This window comes from Solea solea, chromosome 19 (genome assembly GCF_958295425.1).
Source record: "Solea solea chromosome 19, fSolSol10.1, whole genome shotgun sequence".
In the NCBI taxonomy this organism is placed as follows: Eukaryota; Metazoa; Chordata; class Actinopteri; order Pleuronectiformes; family Soleidae; genus Solea; species Solea solea.
Window position 1 is genome coordinate 9,685,871 of NC_081152.1, and position 22,399 is coordinate 9,708,269.

The 22,399-nt window shown below is 43.5% G+C and overlaps 1 protein-coding gene across 4 annotated transcripts; it reads left to right on the top strand.

Moving 5' to 3' along the window:
- The first annotated feature begins 1,131 nt into the window (after window positions 1-1,131).
- On the top strand, window positions 1,132-20,413 carry LOC131446771 (zinc finger and BTB domain-containing protein 7C). 4 transcript variants are annotated; one of them, XM_058618213.1, is made up of 5 exons: window positions 1,132-1,386; window positions 10,334-10,530; window positions 16,111-16,867; window positions 17,437-18,110; window positions 18,671-20,413. In XM_058618213.1, exons 3-5 carry the CDS (start codon window positions 16,136-16,138, stop codon window positions 19,290-19,292), a joined length of 2,028 nt encoding a protein of 675 aa, XP_058474196.1. In that variant the 5' UTR covers window positions 1,132-1,386; window positions 10,334-10,530; window positions 16,111-16,135; the 3' UTR covers window positions 19,293-20,413. The 4 variants fall into 4 exon arrangements, with proteins under 4 accessions (XP_058474196.1, XP_058474195.1, XP_058474197.1 ...); XM_058618212.1 differs by lacking the exon at window positions 10,334-10,530; XM_058618214.1 differs by lacking the exons at window positions 1,132-1,386; window positions 10,334-10,530 and adding an exon at window positions 9,902-10,259.
- Window positions 20,414-22,399: the final 1,986 nt, after the last annotated feature.

The following is a 22,399-nucleotide window of genomic DNA, read 5'->3' on the forward strand; positions in this document are numbered from 1 at the left end:
ACATTTAGTTGGTTCAAACACTAATCTGTGTCTGCTCATTACTTGGTAAATAAATGATTGCGTTTACATAGTATCTGGGTAAGGGGGAAACCCCGGTGAGGAGCCTTGATGACATGGTTTGTAAAAAAGCTCAAACACTTTCCTCTCTGTGACATCTCTGCAGCTTAATTTGCATCGCACTCCTGCTTTATGCTATATAAATAACATGTGAGTTGATTGATAGCTACATTGATTGCTTGGCTGTTGATTCTTTCATTTATTTATCTATCCATCCTTCCACTGATTAATTCATACCACATTCTTTTTTGGGGAGCGGCAGCCAATAACAGTTGTTTCTGCTGTGAATTGTGTTGTTGTTTTTTTTTAACGAGCATGGATTTTTCCAAAAGTCTGGAATGAATGGAAACATCAAATCTGTCTAATTTCTACAAAATCACATCACTCTTGTCCAGAGCTTATTTCACAGTCTTTGGACTCACATGGTGTCTATTGCTCCAGTATCACACAATATTCTCTTTGTATTGCCATTACACTGCATTATGGGCTTCAGAGCAGCACAATGGCTCTTACGTCTTACCAGGTATGGTCTGGCACAGCGAAGCACACACCCAAATACACTCAGATACTGTCACTGACTCTCTTTCACACTATCCTTTCTTCAATCCTTTCATTTCTCCTCTCATACGTCTTTGGTGCAACACCTGATATGAACCCCTCTAGCTCCTGTTTGGTGCAGGGAAATACCTACTGGTCCAACCCTGCATTATATGCAGGGACTTCCTCTTCCCCACTTTTACAAAAAAAAAAAACATTACCATGTAGGAAAGGTTGGCACAGAAGTCAACCTGCTTTTTTGCTGTTTTATTTCCAGCTCCCAATTCTTCAATATTTCATCCCTTGCTCCTGTGGTACCAGACCTTCAGGCGTCCATTTCCTCTGCCCTGCAGCCCCAGCCCCATGGCTCAGCTACGTCAATCCACAGCCACAACTATACCACCCAGTCCTAGCTTGCAAGCAGGTTTTTAGGCTTGGCCCGTGAGTGTGAGTGTGTGTGTGTGTGTGTGTCACTCCCCTCCCCTAAGCACAGGTGGACTTGTAGGGAACACTGCCAAATACTTTTGGTTTAGAGGGAGGGAGGGGTGTTGGCTGAGGCTGGTGGGTGTAGCAGTTTTTTGTTTTGTTGTGTTTCTTAGATAACCGTCTCATTGGAACGGTACCTTTTCACTCCCCCAAATCACTGACACACCTTCAGAGCAAAGTTGAGTGTCTATCTCGCCTGCTCTCACTTTCACATGTCTGCCCATGCTGAGACGCTGTTGACTTCTCTCGCGAGGACTGGGTGCACATTAAAGGAGGAACTCCACTCAAAACTTCTCCTCTTAAAAGGTCAGTAACATCTCGCTTGCTTGTCTTTTTTCGCTCTCATTTCTTTTTCTGACTTTTTTTTCTTTTTCTGACTACTATTTCCCCCCCCACACTAAAAAAGTCATAATGAGAGGTTCATATTTTCTGTGTGTCGTGGCACAATTTCAAAGTATGCACCAGCTTTCTGCTACCCACTGAGCACCGGAATCAGACTGAAGGATGGCTGACCTTTTGTAGAAGCAGGTTCCTTTTTGCTCCAGCTTTAAGTTGCAAAAGGGTCCATTCATATCAAAGTTTTTACAATAGGACAGAGCGTAAAAAAAAGAAGAAGAAGAAGAGAGAGTTGTCCGGCTCTCATCACCTTCCAGAAACTTTCCTCTGTTCATACCTTGCAGCAGATGTGTGTGCAGTGAAATCCTTTCCCCAAAACACACACACACACACACACACATACACACGTACACTGTAACAACCACACACCGAGGAGGAAGCAAGTGAAAGCATGACAAAGCTGGCACAGCCTGGGAGACTGATATCATCATGAATCATTTCTCATTATCGCGGCAGCCGCGTGATGAATTATCGTGCACAATTGCTACAGTATATATATCTGTATAATTCGTCCGGCTTTGTCCTCACATCTCTGAAGCTGCCCGAGTTGCTGTTTTAACACAGTCTGTCAATGGCACGGTGCTAATAATACACGTGGGGATGACATTTGTCCTCCAGACATTTATTTAATCAGTTAGAAACCCCACGTGCGCGCATGCACACTTTGTGTTTAAATTTAAATTGAGATGCAGATTCAGTTTCTATGAAACAGATGTGCAGGCAGAGGTGTGACATTCAAAATTATTTCACTCTTCCTGCCCCACCCCCACCCCCCACCACCCCCACAAAAAAAATCAAATTACATGAGTATCTGTTAACCTTTAAGAGTATTATTAGATGGTGATAATATACCACACTGGCTAGTCTACCAGTTCCAACCCCTTATCATTCTCTGTGTTAATGAGAATGACATTATCTTAACGGATGGCCCCTCAGAGGTTAATGCAAACTATGCTGCGATTTCAAAGAAACTTGCAATGCAGCTTATGAGCAGCGGATAGTTGTTTGTTTCATGATGGACATTTCAGGATGGATTTCGCCGCCAATGCAAGAGACAATGTACAGATCACGTGTCAGATAGGCACCGTATTACCACGTCAAAGCAGCCCACTGTAGAAACAAGCAGGGCCCACAGAGCTCTCTTCCTTGTTGTTACAGTAAGGTTAGCTGGGTATAAAAAGTCAAGTAGACACCACACCTACTTTCATCAGGTGAGAGAAAAAGAAAGAGAGAGAGAGAGAGAGAGAGAGAGAGGCTGTCTGTCTGCGTCTTTCTTTCCAGGATTATCTGAATTTAACTTGATCCATGCAGGTCTTTTGTTACAGGACCTCTCTTACATCAGTTTGCTGAGCAAACATTACCCGGGGCAGATCTCATTCATGTTTGCACAATGCCACCTATAGCGAAGTGTACATTATGCCTGTATTTGTATAAAAACAAAACTGCATCTCGAGTGTGTGGATATATGTGATTGAGAGGAAGAGAGACTTGAAACTGTTGAGTGAATGAGGGTGCGGCGTAAAGGAATACTTCACCGATTTTCATTTAGCTTTGTATTACTACAATAAGGGTAGTATTTTTGAAAAATTGTGCTTCCGAGTCAAGAAATATCTTCATTCTTTTTTTTGTTACGTGCCCACCAGTGACACTTGGTCTGAGGCAGCGCTAATTCCGTACGTTAGGGGGCGGGACCTCGTTCCCAGAATGTAAACAGTGTCCGCTATCTTTGCTAACAGTTACGCTAACAGGACCGAGTGTCAAAAGAATGAAGATATTTCTCAACTCAGGGGAAACTGAGGTTGGGAAACACAATTTTTCAAAAATACTAACCCTATTCTAGTAATACAAAGCTAAATGCAAATTAGTGAAGTATTTCTTTCCCAGCTGGGAGCATGTGGGCAAGTTACCTGGGACCTCCACTGTCTTTTAACCTGATTTAACCTGCGAGGACACATCTTATCACAGCTGTCTAAAATCTGCCTGTCTAAAATTGTCACTTGAAAAGTTAGAGAGTACAGCTCAAAACAACTTTTCTTTTTTGGTGTGTTCAAATTAATGCAACTGCGCGTCTCAACTGCAGAGAAGCCGGGGTTTTTATGTGTGTGTGTGCGTGTGCGTGTGTGCGTGTCCACCCTCCTCCGTAGGATCGAGGTCCAGGTTTTGTTGTGTGGAGTTGGGCTGGGTGAGTAAGCCGCCCCTCACAGATGAATAGAGGATGGGAGGAGGCTTGAAGAGGCTGTCGTGGGTGGGAGGCCCGAGCCCTGCCAAAAAAGCTCCTTCTGTGGGATTTGTGTACTCTTGTGTTCCTCACGATTAAAAAAAAAAAAAAAAAAAAAACAGCACCTGGCTCAAACACCAAACCAGCCAGGGAGGCAGGCACTCGCTTTCCCAGAGGTCGGATACTTTATTTCCATGTCCACCATTTTCTCTATCTCTTTAAAAAAAAATCTCTTTTAATTATATTAGTAGTTAAACCATGGACAAGGTCACCAGGAAGCAATTATGAGGAAAATACAGTGCGCATCATGTGATATTTGTGTGTTCATTGTTCCTGTAGAATACACAGAACGTTAGCTTTTAGTCAAAAGCAAACCATGAATCACTTTTCACTGTTATTTTATGAATCGCTTACTATAGAATGTGTGTGCGTGTGCTGCAGTGGTTATTGTGTTCCCAGCAGAGTCGAAATAGAGAAATATTTTTTTGTCACACATGTCGACATCTGAAATGTCAGTGGCAGCTACATTTTGTTATGTGGTTGTGCAATGATGCATTTTACATTGCCTACAGATTGTGGGTGTTTCCTGAATGTTACCTAGATAATAGAAAATAGGCCCTTGTAACCACTGGCAACCCACCTAGCCTCAGCCTATGGTGACAAGTGCAACGAGACATGATTGTCAGCTCGACAAAAAGGGGAGGTCGGGGGAGAGAAAAGGAAAATATTACCCAGTTAATTTGAAAATGAAAGCTGTTGTGTGTTGCAAAGACGTCGCAGGAAACATAGAGAAATGTCATTCTGCACCGGGGAGATAGATTAAAGGAATGAAAAAGCTTGATTTCATAATGTCTAAAAGAAAGATCTGGGTTGAATAAGTGGGTCCACCCACCTGTGTGTGAGAGGCAGCGAGAGAAAACGCAGGGCTGGATGGCAGTTTTAGAGACATGAGTGTGTGGGTTAGGCTCGCTGGCCTGCTTATGCTATCTAATCACTGGGAGAGAAAGGAGAGAATCATGCCTTGATCCACCCACCCACCCCAGACAAACAGCAGTTACCCTGCTAAGTACTATATGTGGTTGCCTGCAGCTCTGGGCCGTACATGGGGGAAACGGAGAGTGGGAAAGAAAGTGACAGAGTCTGCAGGCAACAGATATTCAGCACAATTATGTCTCATTCTGTGCTGGGGGGAAAGAGAGATGTGTCAATCTGGAAGCAAGAATGGGTCACGACTGCATGGGAGAGTGCGAGACGCGCTTGGCGCGTGTGTGTGTGTGTGTGTGGGGATGGAGGAAAAAGGTTGGACTCAATCCAGCAGATTTCCAGGGTTGTAATGCAACTAATGAAAGTTCACTGATGGATTTTGAAGCAAATTAGCCAAACTTGTTTTAACCTCGGGCTAACCTTAATAAATAACCCATGGATTTATTATTATTAATAATAATCATAAAAAATAAGCAACATATGCTTTATGTTGCTTTATTTATTTTTTTAGTCATTGGGGGTCAAAAACAGATTAGTTACCTGTGTGATACCTGAGTGGGATGTGTTCATTCAAAAATAGCTGACCTATACATCACACTGGTGCATTTGTGAGCGTGCATGTCGTTGAGTGTGTTCCGCCACCTGCGTATGTGTGTGTGTGTGTGTGTGTGTCATGACAGGCATCTGTCTCCCTTGCCCTGCAGCCTGACTGGATTTAATTAGGAGGTTCCAGAGTGCCCGAGGGCTCTCCTGCTGACACACACACACACACATGCGCACACACAAACATGCGTACACGCACACACACTACCTGAGGGCAGACAGAGGCTGTCCCACCAAGGCTGGCCTCTTTCTCGTTATCACCTACACAGCGTTGTCCTCAATCACCCCACGACCCTGCCAACGTGCACCCACCCTTACACACCCACACCCACAGAGCTGATCAAATGAACACAACACAACACAGCACTGCAATGCATTCAGAAGTGCAAACATGGTGGTGAAGGTCAGGGGGTTGACTCCGACTGTATTTTGTTGCAGTTTCAGGTCTAGAATAAGCTCCAATTCCATGTCTTCCTTTAACTAGCCACAACTTTCACATATAAACGAATGTGTTTGACATTTGAAACCATAGTCAACTTAAGTTCACACATTGCCGCTTAAGCCTTAAGTCAGCGGCAGTTATGCGCAAGAGCTTTAACGTGTAGTTGAAGGGACGTCCCCGATGGGTTAGGGTTGCAAGATGCTGTTCTCTTGTTTACTATAATCTAATAAAAATAATTCCAGAACAATAATTAGTATGAAAGAGTTATTGTGCACATCCCTGAGGCAAGTTTCATGTAAAAGACAACTTCTCATTGTGCGGAGGAAGAATTCAGCTACTATAAACCTATCACTCGTCTTTCAAGGGCCAAGGGTGAGGGTGAGGGGTAGAGCCAGGGGCATAATTGAGTATTAAGATTTCACCCTTTTATTAGCACCATAAAATGAAAGGTGGATGAAAGTAGCCCCAGGAGTGAAGTAAAATCATATTTGCCTTGAGTAAATATCCCCACAAAGTGTCTTTACTCACAGCAGTTCCGACCACCTGTGAAACGCAGTAACTCTGTCTGTCCCAGCACTTGCAATGCTAAATATGCAGCTTGTGTTCTTTGCCTCCCTTCTGGCAAGGCTTTCAGTAGCGATTAAGCTGCCTGAAAAGAAGACAAAACAGGCGAAAAGTTAAAGCGCAAACAGGCAGGTCAGCAGTAACGAACATCCTCGCCTCACTCACCCAAACGGCCTTCTCTGAGGTGACTCGTGACCTCTGTGCAAGGACAGATGGTCGCCTTGCATGTGATTGAGCGAGGCAGCGCGGGGTTAGCGGGTTTTCACACAGGCCTGCCTCTGTCCGTGTTTAAGCGGCGTTGCATCTGTGTCTCCGTCCTTGGACTTCTGGAGGCGGGGGGTGTAGACCTGGGAGGCTGCTGCTGCTGCTGCTGCGATGCTCTATCTCTGGACTATGAGGGGATGATTGCCTCCCTTTCCTGCTTCTCTCCCACATCAGACCACACCTGGCCTCTGAGAGACACCAGGGTGAAGGGCACAAGTCAGGATGATTGAATTTCTTTTTTTTTTTTCCTTTTCTGTCAGTAGTTTCATATCCAAGGCCTGAAGTATTTTTCAGAATTCATTTTCCATGTCCGTTTGCCAGGTACACATTGCTTCATCGCTTAAAACCTGTTGTCGTTGGCAGCACCCTGGAATTTACATGTTATGCAACTGATTTTTCCCTAAAATCTTTTAGTCAGAATGTGCTCCAAAGAATATCTGAGCATGGGGAGGTGGTGTCAGAAGTAATCCAGGCTGCGGTGCAATGCAAGCCCTTTACATTTTAATATTCTCTGATCCATTCATTGACACTGACTTCTTTAAGAAAGTGATTTGAATTTGCTCACATCTCAAGCACCGCACATCTCATCAATGAGCAACAAGACAGATGCTTCATTTTAACGCCTGCTGAAACAGCTGATGGTGATTTCTCTCAGTTTCACTTATGAAGTAAATCATTTATCACAGACTCGCGTCAGAGAAGGTCAGAAAGTTTGTCACGTGTCTTTGAAAGTTCTTCATAATATGAAGCTCTAAGTGGGGAAGACTCCCTCTTGCAACACTAGTTTGTATTGTCCTAACTAGTTCTTTAGCCTGATAAAAAAAAGATATAATATAATATTTGGCTGACCTACCCACCTCTTTGTTTTGGTTGCACCAGTGTAATGTTACAGTCTGACCAAAACTATTGTTTGAGCTTTTCTTGTCTAAACAACAATGGAAGCGTGTTGTTTTATGACCAACGCCGTGACACCGACGTTAATCCCGTTACTTTATTTTTGCAAAAGTGCAAATGGCAAGAACAATGCACGTGTGTGGACAAGTGAAACATCTGACAGCAGTAACAATGCACAGAGATGTGAATCTGAATTGGGGACTGTGTGAAAGCATGTGTGTGTGTGGGAACAGTGGAGATGTTGCTGTGTGTCAAGCAGCCGTGACAAACTGTCAAGCAGTCTGGGATCACAAAATGGAGCTTGCTGAGAGTAACTGGAGAAGTGGATAATGTGAACGCTACACGATTATTCAGAAGTAAATAATCTTGAATTTAGTTTATGACAATGACCGACCTACACGCAGATTTATGGCTGTAGTGGTGCTAATCTATAGTCTCAATCTGAAAGGCTTGGATTTTTGTTTTGAGATCAGATTTTTGAGCTACGTCTCTTCTTGAATTTGTTAGTTTGTACGGTGTCAACGGCTCCATGATATTTCACACCTCACCCCCACTTAAAAAAAAGTGCCAATCTGTAATCCTGCCGGGCGCAGCAGGTGACCGTAAACAGGTGCACGGAGATGCCAGACAGACAGACAGACAGACAGACAGACACAAAACAGACGACTCTTACTCAGCCCCTTGAATCCTCGAATCTTGTGACTGCTGGCAACCGAGAGTCACCACTTCTCGGTGTGCAACAGTCAACAACGTGGGGGGGAGAATTACATGATATAACAGAAATACTAAAACACCGAAAGCACCGAGATGAACGTTCCCGTGCTTGTATTACAATATGTGAGACTATTACCATACAGTGAAAGTCTGCTTTTCCACCTCGTTATACTGTGTGAATTACATGTGGGGGGAAAAAGCTGCTGTTTTACATACTGTAGAAACAAATCAGCGCTCACAGGTAACACTTAAAAGTGTGCTCCTATACTGGCAGTGACGCGTGTAGAAAAGATAGGCGATCTTATAGGACGGCTAATGTTGTTTTTCTGGCCGTCTGGCTGGCCTGTTCGCAGTTAGTGGCTAACCCTGTTTATATATACTTGATGCCAGTGTGAGCTGGCTTCAGCTCTCACCCTGTACAAAACAGTGTAAACCACCAGGGCATGGGCTGCGGTTGGCTTTGGTCCGTGTTTTCCCCCAGGGGGAAGTGGGCATAGCAGAGTCTGATGTACACTGTGATGTCTCCTTGTTTGCGGAGGTTAACTCGACATAATTTGACTGCTTTCACAGTGTGACTGTCGCTGGAGATTTATGGATTTATGGTTAGGAATATTTCAGTAGATTTGAAGGTCCAGCGGCCACAAGCAAAACAATGGCGCATAGCGCATTCTACCTTTTATGAATGAAAAAGGGCCCAGACTGTGAAATGTACATGTTTTTTTTTTTTCCTGAAAGACAAAATATAGACATAAATATAATAAAAGTAAAAAATAAAAATTGCTGAGCTCATCCCTCAGTGGAAGGACTCCTGCTATTGTACCAAAAGGAGTGGTTTTGTGATGTCATACAGGAAATCCCAATTGCTTTGTCAGATCCTGTAGATATGCTTATGTCCCTCCCACAGGTTTGACGGCATATCTATATACATATATATCTATATATATAGATATATATGTATATATAGATATACACAAAATCATTTCCCCCCCCGCTCTTCACAAGTCCCTGTATCGATCCTTTCACCTCTTTACAGTTTTCAGCAGTTCGTCTCGTTTCTTCACCTTTCTGCACACACACTTCCTCCTCCTCCTCAACACAAGCTGAGGTGCTGGTGCATTCACCAACTGTTATCCTGTCTGAGGTGCCTTTCTGACTCAAACCAGGACTCCATCGTTGGCCCTTTGCTCTCAGCGTGTTTCTGAAACCTCGGCTGTCTGACAAAAATAAGTTCATCACTATCACATCACATTTTTTTTTCTCTCCCCTTTTGTGGTTTTTGTCAGCTTTTAAGTAATATTTCCTTTCAAGTAAACACCTTTGACTGACTCGGCCTCTCATGAGTACAGGGTGTTTTCAACGCAGTGTGTTGATAAGCATTGCTTGTCTTTGACTCCATAACATGTGTGCTAAAAACTAAAAGAGCTGGTTGTTATAGAATTGACTTTTCTATGCGGGGAAATGAGAATGAGAATCACACACTCGGCCAAAAACAGGTGTAAAAAGGCAACGTGACATGGCGTCAAGTTGCTGTTATGTTTCTACTTCTGCACATCTCCTCATCTCAGCTTGAGACTAACCAGCAGAGGGGCACAAAATAGTTTTCTAACTTTTCTCTTTTTTCCCTTTTTCCTTTTTCCTTTTTTTTTTACCCTCCCTCTGTCTCCCCAAACAACCCCTTTGAGTTCCTTTGCCCCGGTCCCTTTATACCAATATCCACGCTAACACAACTAAAAATTCATTTTGTCTGACCTAAATCAGAGGGTGTCTGCGCCATGGGCTTATTACACAGTGCGCTTAAACTTGTGTTGTGGAGGAGGATGGGGTATTATTATCTTCCAGCTACCCACCCTGCTATAAAAACTAGTGGTGCGACATCTCCACAGCGCAGTGCTGCTGCCCTCCCTCCCTTCTCCTTTCCTCTCACTCCCTCGCTCGTCCTACACGAGCCACACACAACAGTGAGCCTGACTCTAAACTCCACACTAGCCACGCTGCCTGCTTCACAGACAGACCCAAGAATCACACTCTGCTCTTTGCCTCTGCTGCGCTGCTCTTGCATCTCACCATTGGATATTCCACCTTCCTTCCTTCCATTCCTGGGTATTTTCCTTTTTTTTAATTAGTATTGTTTTTTTTTATTATTATTATTATCAATTGTTCTTATGAATGGGCAGCTGTGGCCAGAGGTGAGGAGCTTGTGAATGGACTGACTGCCCGGCGGACTGATTGACAGACTGGAGAAAGGAGAGGGAGGCAGTCCTGTTTCAATTAAAGAGGGCAATGCTGAGAGGTCAAGCGAGGAGCCACGGAGCCTCCTAGTAGTCTGGAAATAAAAAAAAAAAGACACCTCAGGAGAAAAAGTGAAGGCACGGTAGGTGAAGGCTGCTGAGAGCTGTGTGATGCTTGTGACTGTCTGTGGATGCCAGACTTTTGAAACATGCACATGACTAATATCTCTGCAATATCACCACATTTGTGCACAAGTGTGTCTTGTGTGTGAGCAAGCGTCCACTTGTTAGTGATGTGCACGTGTGCGTCGCTTAGAGTTTGATGTGGATGCTGCTCCAGATCACAAAGGCCTGACAAGGTGCAAACGGGCCAATAAAGTCACTTAATGACTCGTGTAATTATTTAGACCGTCGCATAAATATTGTGCCATAAACGTCTGGGAATAGCCTGCGAGTGTTTACAGCGTCGCAGCATGTCTTTGAAGTGTCAAACATTTTTGTGGACATAAGTATGTGTTCCGTCTCCAGCTGTAATTACACATTTCACTTTTAGATATGACATATCTATGTATACGACATTCCCCTTTAAATCTGGACTAAAGAGTCAGGTAGTTGTTTCACTTATGGGACGTGTTTGGGAGGGAGAGGGTGTTGGGGGGGGGGGGCAAAATAAAAGCATGTTATGGATTTTTTGGCTGAGCTGTAAATTATTGTTTACAGCCAGGCAGCTCACAGACTTCTTACCTCATCTGGTTAGAAAATGCAATAACCAGTAATACCATCGGAGCTGTTTACTCGCTGCTGTTTTTAATTCAGGTGTCACTAACTCTAAAAATACAAAACAGTTTTTGCGAAGGTGGGGGAACAAACACGGCAATTATTGTACTTATTGTTGCGAATGTTGTTACTCGTGTTTTAGCTGTTGTTTAATCACTGTAAAAAACGAGTTAACGTGGTTGCACACACAGCGTGAGTAAACACTGTGACAAGGAATTCTAATCATCGCACCAATGACATGTTTAATTTATCACCGTTTCTAACGCGGATTGTTTCATTCGCTCCAAACAGATCATTTTTCTCTGTTGAACATGTGTAAATGGACAACATTTGTCAGATTTCTACCCAATATTAACTGTAATAATATAAAAAAAAAGAGAAGAGAAGAAGAAAAAGAATCTCTTCTTTGTCTGTGGTCGTGATTTGATCTCTCGCTCTCTTCTGGTGTTTAGCATGTCTGTGTGTAGTCAGGCCCAAAGACTTAGGAAAACACCAGGAGATGTAATATAAATACAAGCTACATTTTTTTAATCATTCAACCAATGCTCGACAGCAAACCCTAAACTTTTGTTTACTTTAGGGTGAGAGATAATGGTGTGTAGCTGTGGGCTCCCCTTAAGGCTCAAGAGGTGACACTTCCAGCTAAAAGGCTCTTGAAGCAGCTGAGCGACTTAAATTGGCCTTTAGGTCTCCCAAAACCAGAGTGGCTCTTTACTTCAAATCATTACGTCTAATAAATACAAATGAAGTGTAAATTAAAGCCATATATTTCTATTTTAATTTTTAGTAAATAGTAAAAAAAAATGTATGATTAATCCAACGGAAATATTTAAAGTGAGGGTCATGCCGAGGCATTAGCCGACATATTTTTCATCAAAATTCTAATCTCTTTTTTTTTTTATTAAGCCACTCTAAATTAGTAACAGGTATGGCAGCACATTTTCCCCTTAACCCGTTGTTTGTTTGCACCAAAACTTTGAGTTTCTTTTGCGTTTCACATTAAAACTTTCCGAGCAACTCTTTAGCCACAATTGTCCAGTTAAATGTCCACTTTTTGCTCTGACATTTCATCATAATTACGAGAGAGCTACACAACCCCGTGTTGTGTAACTGGCCACACACTGTGTGCACAGTTTTGACAGCAATTAAGATAATATTTAAAACTTCCCCCCTCCTGTTGTTGCCTATAGGATCCAGACGATTGTCACTTAAACACACCAACCAAGGAAGAGTGTGCTCGCAAAGTGGCTGCACCAGTGTGTTAGTGGTGATAATGGACTACTTTACACAGTAGGTCAAATGAATGTCTTCCCTCATAAGGGGCTGAATTTTGTCCGTCAGTATTATAAATTATCGGCGGTGCAATTGTCGCTCTGTGACAGGTGTTTAGCAGGTGTTTGCTTACGGGCAGTCGGTGACAGGGGGTAAACTTTGGCTGCTGGTGATTTAGACTGAGGGTCAGGTGGATGCGATGGCCTGACAGGGATAAACTCGGCTTTGGGTGTTGCAGCTTAGAGGCCAAATGAGTGTCTGCCCATGACAAGGGTTGAGATGGACATTAGCTGCTGATTTGTGGCCTGAGCGGTCAGGGTTGGGGACAAGTTAGTCACTCCGCTGTGGGCATAATGATGATACAGCTGCAAGAGGGACAGAGAGGAGGAAGATGAGGAGAGGAGGAAGAGGAGAATGATTAGGAGGAGGTGGAGGCGGCAGAGGCGGCAGAGGCGGTGGCGGCGGCGGCGGTGGTGGTGATGGTCAAGGCCCAGAAAGCAGATGAAGCTCTTTGGAGAAAGACGACACTGAATGGAGGTGACACATAATTTGGGGTGGGAGTGTTGAGTTGAAAGTGTTAGTGACTAAGTGAGGCATGAGAGAAGACGTGGCCAGCACCGGCAGCCTGAAAGAGACACGGACTGAGCGGCAGCAGCGCCGTCCATTATGTCATTATGTCAGTTTATCAGACCCAGTCATGAATAGAGAAATACACAAGGTGCTCTGGCTGATAATTACAATAAAATACAGCCGTCGCCATTTATTTAATTTACTTATTAAAAAAAAAAAAAACGGGTGTCACCTTATAATGGCAGGTTGAAATAGACCGACAACCTTTTACTGAGTCGTGTTTGGTTGTGTGTGGGTTTTTTTATCCGGACTAAAGAAAACATTTAATTGTCCTTCAACGACTCTGCCAGCTGACTTACATGGTGATTATCAGAGCTCTTTCACAAGACGTCCCCACCCTGGCAGCTCTGATGGGTGGGTGGGTGTGTGTCTACCGCATGTGTGTGTGTGTGTGTGTGTGTGTGTGCATAAAGGGTTAAGGCTGTTTGGCTGACGAAATGTCGCTCCAGGACCTTGTGGTGGGAAAGCTGTGCCCTCCTCCCCTCCCTGTCTATGTGGCACATCCTCCTTAGATCCTCTCCACATTGTAATTAGGGGCAGGCCGCTAAGAACTAGCGGCAGGCAAACAGTGGGAATGTAGGGGAGTGGTGCTCGCTGGGGCACTAGGCGAGCAAACAGCAACAGCAGCACGTGTCCCATAGTTCCAGGAGTGGGTGGGATGGCTTGAGAGCAAACAAATGACAGTGAGTTCACCAAGCCCTCCCAGTCAGACTCTTTTTCTCTCTCTCTCTCCCTCTTATCCACTCGGTGTTGTTCCAAGTTCTGCACTATTGTTTGCCTTGGCAGGCTGTTACAGGGAGGGGCCCCTCCACTGGTGTTTGTGCAACCTGTTAGGGAACTTTCAGGGCCATATTATCTCTCCTCTGCTCCTTTCACTGGAGATTCTCTCACCTTTTAGCCAAGCTTATACTTTTATGGCATTCACATGTGGTGTAAAATGTAATAGAAAAAAGGATATTGTTCTGTTCTCTGTGGAGGCAACACTAATCTGTGGAGGACACGGCGGAGTCTGTCTCAGGATTTACACCGCACTTGTGTGTCGGATCAGTATGAAATTGGACAGAACAGACAGAATCCCCCTTTGCTTTCATTCATTATTTTTTCTATTTTCAATACATCAGCTCATCAGTGTGGCCACTGCAACTTTCTCTGCCGCTCTTTTGTTCCAGTTTAACCTCAGCGAAGGTGCTCAGGTCTGTGGGCCTTTATCCCTCTATAGACATTTTAATTATGTCCACACTGTATCAATGGCACGAACATGGCAACAGTTACCTAGCAACAAGATCGACAAGAATAAACTACACGTAAGATCGGTACCCAAGTTGTATGCCTGCAGGTGAACTAAGGGATTTTCTGAAATCTTCTTGTTTTTTATGTTTTTTTTGCCTCCTTCCCCTTGTGTGATCTGCTGCAGCAGGAGAAACACAAAAGTGAGACTCTACGTTATATGCGTGTGTGGGTCTGTGTGAGTGTGTGTGTATGTATGAGTGAGACTGAGAGTGGATGTGAGGGAGGGAGGGAGGGAGGGAGGGAGAGAGGGAGAGTCTGTGCGGCTTCAGCGCTGGACCATTTAGAGCCAGTCAACAATGCAGCTGTGGTGAGTGGGGCCGCTTCAAAGTATTTATCTACACATGCCTCCAGTGACCACCAAGTGTGGACGGCTAAGTTTAAGCTCTATTCATAGATGTGAATGAATGAGCACTCTGCCAGAGGGAGTTTTATCACTGTGACTGTAAACAACAGCAGAGTGAATCAACAGGTAGGAAGTCAGGCAGCCGTGGGATGGAGATTTTAAGACGGAGTAAGACAGACTTCTTTTTTTGTACATCGAAAGAATATTTGCTGTAAGTCATGTGAGTGAGGGAGTGAGTGAGGTGAGGGCAGACTGCAGTCGAAGCACTTTGACAGGATACAGTATCTAGACTCTGACCTCTTTTGTTGCCCACATCCCAATCTCGCTCTGCGTAGACGCAACAAAGGCCTCGGCTTTGTGCTCGTATCAGCTGGAGACAGATGAGAGGGATGGACAGTGTGCGAGCATCATCGCGGAATCTTCTCGCGCAGTCATCAGCGAAATCTCAATGCGTGACTTTCAGGCAGAAATCAAAATCAAAACGCCATCTAATCAAGATGATGGGTTTCCCTAACCCACACAGTTGCAACACGTTCCTGTGAGAAATTGTGATAACACATGCGAGATTAAATATTCCCAGATGTAATGTTTGCTCAAAAGGAGACATGCTGTATTTACCACTTGTTGTCTTTGCTGCACAGATGGCACGGACACAAGCGAGCTTGCAGTACAGTATATTTGAATGCAGCGGGAGTGTCACTTGTTGTTTTAAAAATATTCACTTCAGAGTGGATGCTGCTGTTTCCACTGACACTGCTGTTCAAACCGAGGTGCGAGTGGGGAGGAGCTGCAACCCTCAAATCAGTATTTCACATCTGGTTTCATGTTCACGCTGATCATTGTTCACGCTGCTAAATATGACTATGAATTGTGTTTCTCACACTCTGTGTTGCATTTAAGCGACCAAGTAAAAAATCAGTTTTTCTCAATGATTTATTTATTTTTTTTAATCCCAACACTTACCGCAGCTTTAAAATAGTATTCCTTCCACCTTTTTTTTTTTTTTTTAGCTATATTCTGTAATCCAAATTGTATTGTATTATTTCCTCTTCTAATAATTGCTTGCAGGCTGATTTGTATTTTTAAACTTCTTTATTTCTACATTTAAGCAACAATATATTACTACTTTGTTCTTGTTCTACAAAATAATCTAACAAACGTGGAAATAAGGAAATGATTTAAGTATTTCATGATCCAGACAGAGTTTCAGGTTTATAACTTCCTAACTGTGATAAATGTTTTGAGGATTTATCTTAAATTCAATAATAAAGCCACAAACTGAGATATCAAGCCTATTGTTTTTTTAGGGCCAAGTAAAACATTTAAAAAATAATAATAATTTTGTTCAGTTTCACTGTCTAATTATTATAAGTGTCACTAAACCCTTTAATGTCACTGCCTCCCCATCTAGATAAGAGACGAGAACACAGAGGAGGATGGTCCATCACAGAGAAGAGGACCTGATTGGGATCCCCTTCCCCAATCACAGCAGCGACGTCCTCTGTAGCCTCAACGAGCAGCGTCGAGACGGTCTGCTCTGCGATGTCATCCTCATCGTCCGTGACCAGGAGTACCGCACCCACCGCTCTGTTCTGGCCGCCTGCAGCCAGTACTTCAAGAAGCTCTTCACAGTGGCCTCCAATGATGGTGCAGACCACCATCACACTGCGGCCGTGTACGAAATTGACTTTGTGGCCCCCGACTCTCTCACTGCCATCCTGGAATTTGCCTACACTTCCACTCTGACCGTGACGGCGTCCAACGTCAAGGAGATCCTGAACGCTGCTCAGATGCTGGAGATCCCGTGTATCATCAACGTTTGCCTGGAGATCATGGACAGTGGGGGTGGAGAAGGAGGAGGAGGAGGAGGAGGCAGTGGTGGAGGTAGGAGGGAGGAGGAGGGCGAAGAGGACGAGGAGGAGGAGGAGGAGGACGACGAGGAGGAAGAAGAGGAAGAGGATGAAGAGGAGGGGTCCAGGAAGGATGAGCAGGATGAGGAGGACAATCTCAGCGAGAGGTCGCTGCAGTCGTCCGAGAGCAGGGGGGAGCACACGCCTCCGGGGAGGGGGGATTTTCAGCCTGCCAGCACCTCCACATACCACCAGAAGTTTGAGCTGCACAGGGAGTCGCCACAGTCACAGTCTCCAGACAGCATGAGAGGAAAACAGGTGACACGACATACTCTATACTCATTTAGTTTTTTTCAAGGCACTTTGAAAACAAAGAAAAGGTTTGACAAACTTTAAAATAATGTGTCCAATAGAAACGTAAGTTCTTTCAAACAAGTAATCAAGTTACAGAAATGTGTTGGCTTACTTTGGTTAGAATGGACTTAAAGATATAATATGTAACATGTCTACATTCAAATATCTAAAACCAAAGAGACTAATGTTATATCGTGTACTCACACGAGCTTAAATGTTTCCAACACTCCATAAAATTAAATCCATGTAAATTCATATTTGTATTGGAGGAATTGGACCATTTAATTTTTAAACTTTTCCCGTAAAGTGCAAACACAAAGTGGGAAATGACTGAGACAGCAGGACAAAATGATCCCACTCTGCCTCCTCAAATTATGCCATTTGTTAATGTTTTGATTGATTGCCCCCTCAACGGCAGACATGACATACTATTAGTTTAATTTATTTAATACCAACTGAAGTATGTTATTTTTTTTTAAAAAAGGGGGACTTTGAATCACTATGACACTAATGATGCCGTCACTGTGTTGCAGGAAAGTATGGAGAGTCGTGCTCTGAAGGATTTCTCCATTGAGTCACTCCTCCAGGAAGGGCTGTATCCCCGTACGTCAACACTGGATCGGAGGGCCAACTTCTCTCCTCTCCTCCCAGGATTCTACCCCTCTATGTGGGCGGCTGAGTTCCCTGCTTTCCCACAGCAGCTCCTGGACCCCAGCCACCATCAGCATCCTCACACAGGGGCGTCGCTGCAAAGCAGGCTGCCCCATGCTTTCTCCACCTCTGGCCCGCATGAAGCCACAAGGCCTCTCGACCTAGCTGTAAAGAAAGAGATCATAAAGGAGGAGATGAAAGAGGAGGCCCCCCCCAGTCTGCTCCACAGTGACTTCCTGAAGGAGTTTGTCAACTCCGGTCTAGGCAGCTCTATGAATGCTCGGTCAGTGCCGTCCGAAGGTCACGCTCTGGGTCAGATTAAGGATGAGGCGGACTTCCGCTCGTACCTGAGCTTCCTGAGCTCTGCATCACACCTGGGGGCGCTCTTCCCTCCCTGGCAGCTGGAGGAGGAGAGGAAGATGAAGCCCAAAGCGTCGCAGCAGTGTCCGATCTGCAACAAGGTTATCCAAGGAGCCGGGAAACTGCCACGGCACATGAGGACGCACACGGGAGAGAAACCATATATGTGCACTATCTGTGAAGTACGGTTCACCAGGTATGTGAACCAGCACGTTTAAATGGCAGCATCGCTTATTCACTGCAAGTGCCTCAAGTGGAAAAGGCAGGAGGACGTTATGTAAAACAGCACAGTTAACAGAGAAAGTGCCCTTTGGAGTGAGGTTAATCTATTTTCACCTCATCTGAATATCAAAGAGCTGAAAGTGGAAAGCCCCCTCTGCAGGTTCCTTTGCATTAGTCAGTGCGTTCCCATGCACATTTAAGTCAAGCTACGGCGAAGTCTACCTCGACTACACTGTTCAACTCTTGTCCCAGCGTACAAGCACTAGCAGGGAATCGATTTATTTATTGAAGTGTGTCTGCCTCCACTATACTTTGTACATTATACTTTATAGTCCTCTTACCATATATTAGCATTGTAAAAGTTAGACTAGTCATTTTTTCCAGTGATATCTCTTTCAACATCTTCCTCTCATATATTTTCCATTTTAGAGCAGATTTTTGTCGACGAACAAAAACGAAATGTAGAGTTGTAATTCACGTGTCCACCTTTCAAGATCTTGTGTAAAAACGTATGTTTTTTTGTTCTTTCTGCAGACAAGACAAGCTTAAGATCCACATGAGGAAGCACACAGGCGAGCGTCCCTACATCTGCCTCCACTGCAACTCCAAGTTTGTCCACAACTACGACCTGAAGAACCACCTGCGAATCCACACAGGCGTGCGTCCATACCAGTGCGAGCACTGCTACAAAAGCTTCACGCGGTCCGACCACTTGCATCGACACATCAAGAGGCAGAGCTGCCGGATCTCGCGCCCCCGGCGCGGGCGAAAGCCGGCAGCCTGGCGCTCGACGCCCAACAGCAACTTTCTGTGTCCCCCGGCCGCTGCCACCAACCGGTTTGAGGAGAACGGGATAAGCCCCGCGTACCAGGGAGTCAAGAGCCACGGACTTGGGGAGATGCTTGGCCTCGGCAGTAGGAGTCTGGGATATAAGAGCGTGGAAGGTGCAAGCAGGGAGAGCAGGGAGGAGCGGCGAGCAGAGGGGAAGCATGTCGCAGAGGAGGAGAAGACAGGAGAAGGGAGGCAGAGGGGAGTGTTTGCCTTCACTCTGGCTGGAGAAGAAGTGCTTACCCGCTCGCCATTTTACACTGCGACCTCTGACCCGTGGACCATGAGACTGGAGCGTGCTCCACCCATCTCTGAGGCGGCCAAATGAACTCTGGTCTGCAGGAGGCGACAAAAGACAAGAAAGACAAACTCTTAAATCTGTGTCAGTTCTGCTCCACGAAGCTAAAGCACCTTTAAAAGAAAAAAGAAAGAACTTTTTGCAGCCTGCTGATGTGGCAGTGATAAAATACTTTTCCCCCCCTCAGACAACATAAACAATTAAAACAATTTGACAGATGTCATCGGTAGTTTCAGCCCCTGTGAAGTTTGACACTGCAAATGTGGAAAACACGATATGTTATTTGCAAAATTGACCAAGAAGGCCGTCTAAAATGGTATTCATTCAGAAATTACCATATTTATTTAATGTTCTCTGAGGCAAAATAAGGTAACGTATTCATATGCAAGAAAATGCCATTTGATACCAAAAACAGGACATTTCCCTCTAGTGTTACTACGCATAATAACATTTTCATACATCTTTTTAAAAACAAGCCTTTGAACAAAACACTTTTGAATCAAGTTTCTGATGCATTTTGAAAGCATTAAAAATGATTAGTTTGTAGCAGGGTGTTATTTGGCACATGTCCTGCAAGTGTTTGATTCTAACATGTTGTGTTTGCTGATTCCAAAACAAGGAGAGAGACCCACTTGAAGTTTGATTAATCAGGAGGTTTGATAACACGTCACTATCCTTCCACTGCCTTGTTCTGATTTAAGCTCCTCGTCTGCACTATTGTACATAGAGACAAACGTTTGGCCATTGTGGTGTTAATTATGGTTCTATTGCTGATGATGAAAAAAAAAAAAAGAACAGAAAAGATAAAAGAACTCTGAGGCATCCATCCAAAGATGTGTACTTTTCATTTCACAGACTTGAATAAAACTTTGTTTTAATGTTTTAATGTACAGTATATTTCTGATTAATCAAACTGCCGCTTTAGCTATACAGTATGCTTGTGTTTTTGTTTTCTCCTGCTGCAACAAATCACGAGGGTGTCAGGCCCCTTTTTCATATAATGTTCATCTCTGATTTGTGTATAAAGAAGTTCAAAAAAAAAAAATATTTGAATTAAAATGGGAAAGTATTTTCTTGCTATTTATGCATATTTAAATGAATGAGCCTTGGCTATATTTTGCAAATCGTTTTATAAAGACACTAAATGTTCACCTTTGTGTCTGGGAGTATTATTATTAGTGTGTGTGTGTGTGTGTGTGTGTGTGTGTACATTTGTTACCACTTTAGGTCGTTTCCTGGCTGAAACATTGGCCTTGTCAGGACCACTTGGGACCTAAACCTGGTCCTAATGAGACATAAACTCATCTGTGAGGAACCGGTTATAAGCTTAGGGCTAAGATTTTAATTGTGGTTAAGTTAAGTTTAGGGTTAAGCATTAACTTAACCTTAACATGGCTTTGTGTATGTCTAAAATGAATGCATATTAATGCAGTGTCCTAAGAAGAATAGCTTTGCACACCTGTGTGTGTGAGTGTACGTATTTGTACTATTTGTGGCTTTGTGAGGACCAAAAAACTTATAAACCATACAGAGTGAGGACATTTTGGTTGGTCCTCACTTCGTTAAAGGGCTTTTGGGGGTTAAAACCTGGTTTTAGGGTTAGGGTTAGAATTGAGTTTAGATAAGGGTTAAGGTAAAAAGTTAGGGTTAGGCATTTAGTTATGGTTAGGGTAAGGGGCTATGGAATGCATTATGTCTATGAGGGTCCTCACTAAAAATGAAGCGCAAACGTGTGTGTGTGTGTGTGTGTGTGTGTCCTCACACATTCTTAGCATTTTTTCTCAGGACCATTTTTTGGAACCTGAGACCAGTTTCGTTGGACTTCACGTCTCAATGATTCTATTAGAAGTGAAGACTTTGCTCACTGACTGTAATTCATTGTTTGTTTTTTTAATATAATTTGTGCCACAACACAACATTTATAACTAACAGGATTTTAACGTCAACACAAAATGTTGACAAAAGACCAAAAAAACATTTTCATGAAACTTAACAAGTGCCAAAGTCCTTCATGACTATGGGATTGATGCAGTTTCAAATCATATTTGATAAGTGTCTGATTATTCATAATAAAATAAATTAAAACCTTTAATTTTTTTCAGTTCTCTTGACAGACTTCAAACTTGGCCGGTGTCACTGGACACTAAAATAGACGTTAACTGCGATGCTCAGCTCAAATCAACTCTGTTAGGTCAACACTGCAATATGTACGAAACAAATATTTACATATACTCACATATTAAATGTATTGATTGATTTATTGAACCCAGTAGAGAGTTGGGTTCAGTTATATATTATTTTATTTTGATAGTTTCCTTAGTTGTCATTATTTTGTATTCGTTGTTCAGTCTGTCAATCAGAGGAGTTCGGCGCACACGCGGTCCCAGTTGTATTGCATTGTGATTGGTCAGCTGAAGTTAGACCCGCCTCCTAACTCGTTGAGCGAGACTGAGCCCTTTCACGCGAGATTGGAGTGTGGGATCGTTGATGGGAGTAGAAGAACGACACGCAGATACAGAGATAAAAACTCTGCAGAACAATGGGTGTTAATTTAAAAAAAGATTAGTTAGCGAAAGCATATGTACCTGAAGCAGAGAAGTGTTTGAAGATCTGGAGTAACACAACTTTTGGCCTCTCTTGGTGAGTTGCTCGAGCTAACTAGCGTATGCTAACGGTATTAGCTACAGGTGAGGTGGTGAACCGTGTCTGTAAAAACTTGAACCCGACATATCACTGTTGTTCACGGTGTATTTAAAAGTGCAGTCGGAGTTAAAGCTGCATATTTGTCTGGTTACCTGACAGAAAATAATACAATGCTTATATTGTGTGTGTGTGTGTGTGTTTGTACTGATATGCACTGTTTGTGACGTGTTGTATGATAAGAGCTGTTGAATATTTTAATTTCCTTGTCCTTGAAAGTGTACAAAGGTTCAGAATTAGCAATATCATAATTCATGGTTAAGAGCCTAAAATGAGTAATGTTGATTGAAAATGAATAAAATGTGGGAAATACTTACATTGTGATTAAAAGGAAACCGTACAGTTAAAAATGTAATTCTTTGATCAGTATTGTGTCACAGTAGTGTGTGTGATTTATATACTGAATAAGTAACTGTCTTGTCTTTATACAGGCTGGG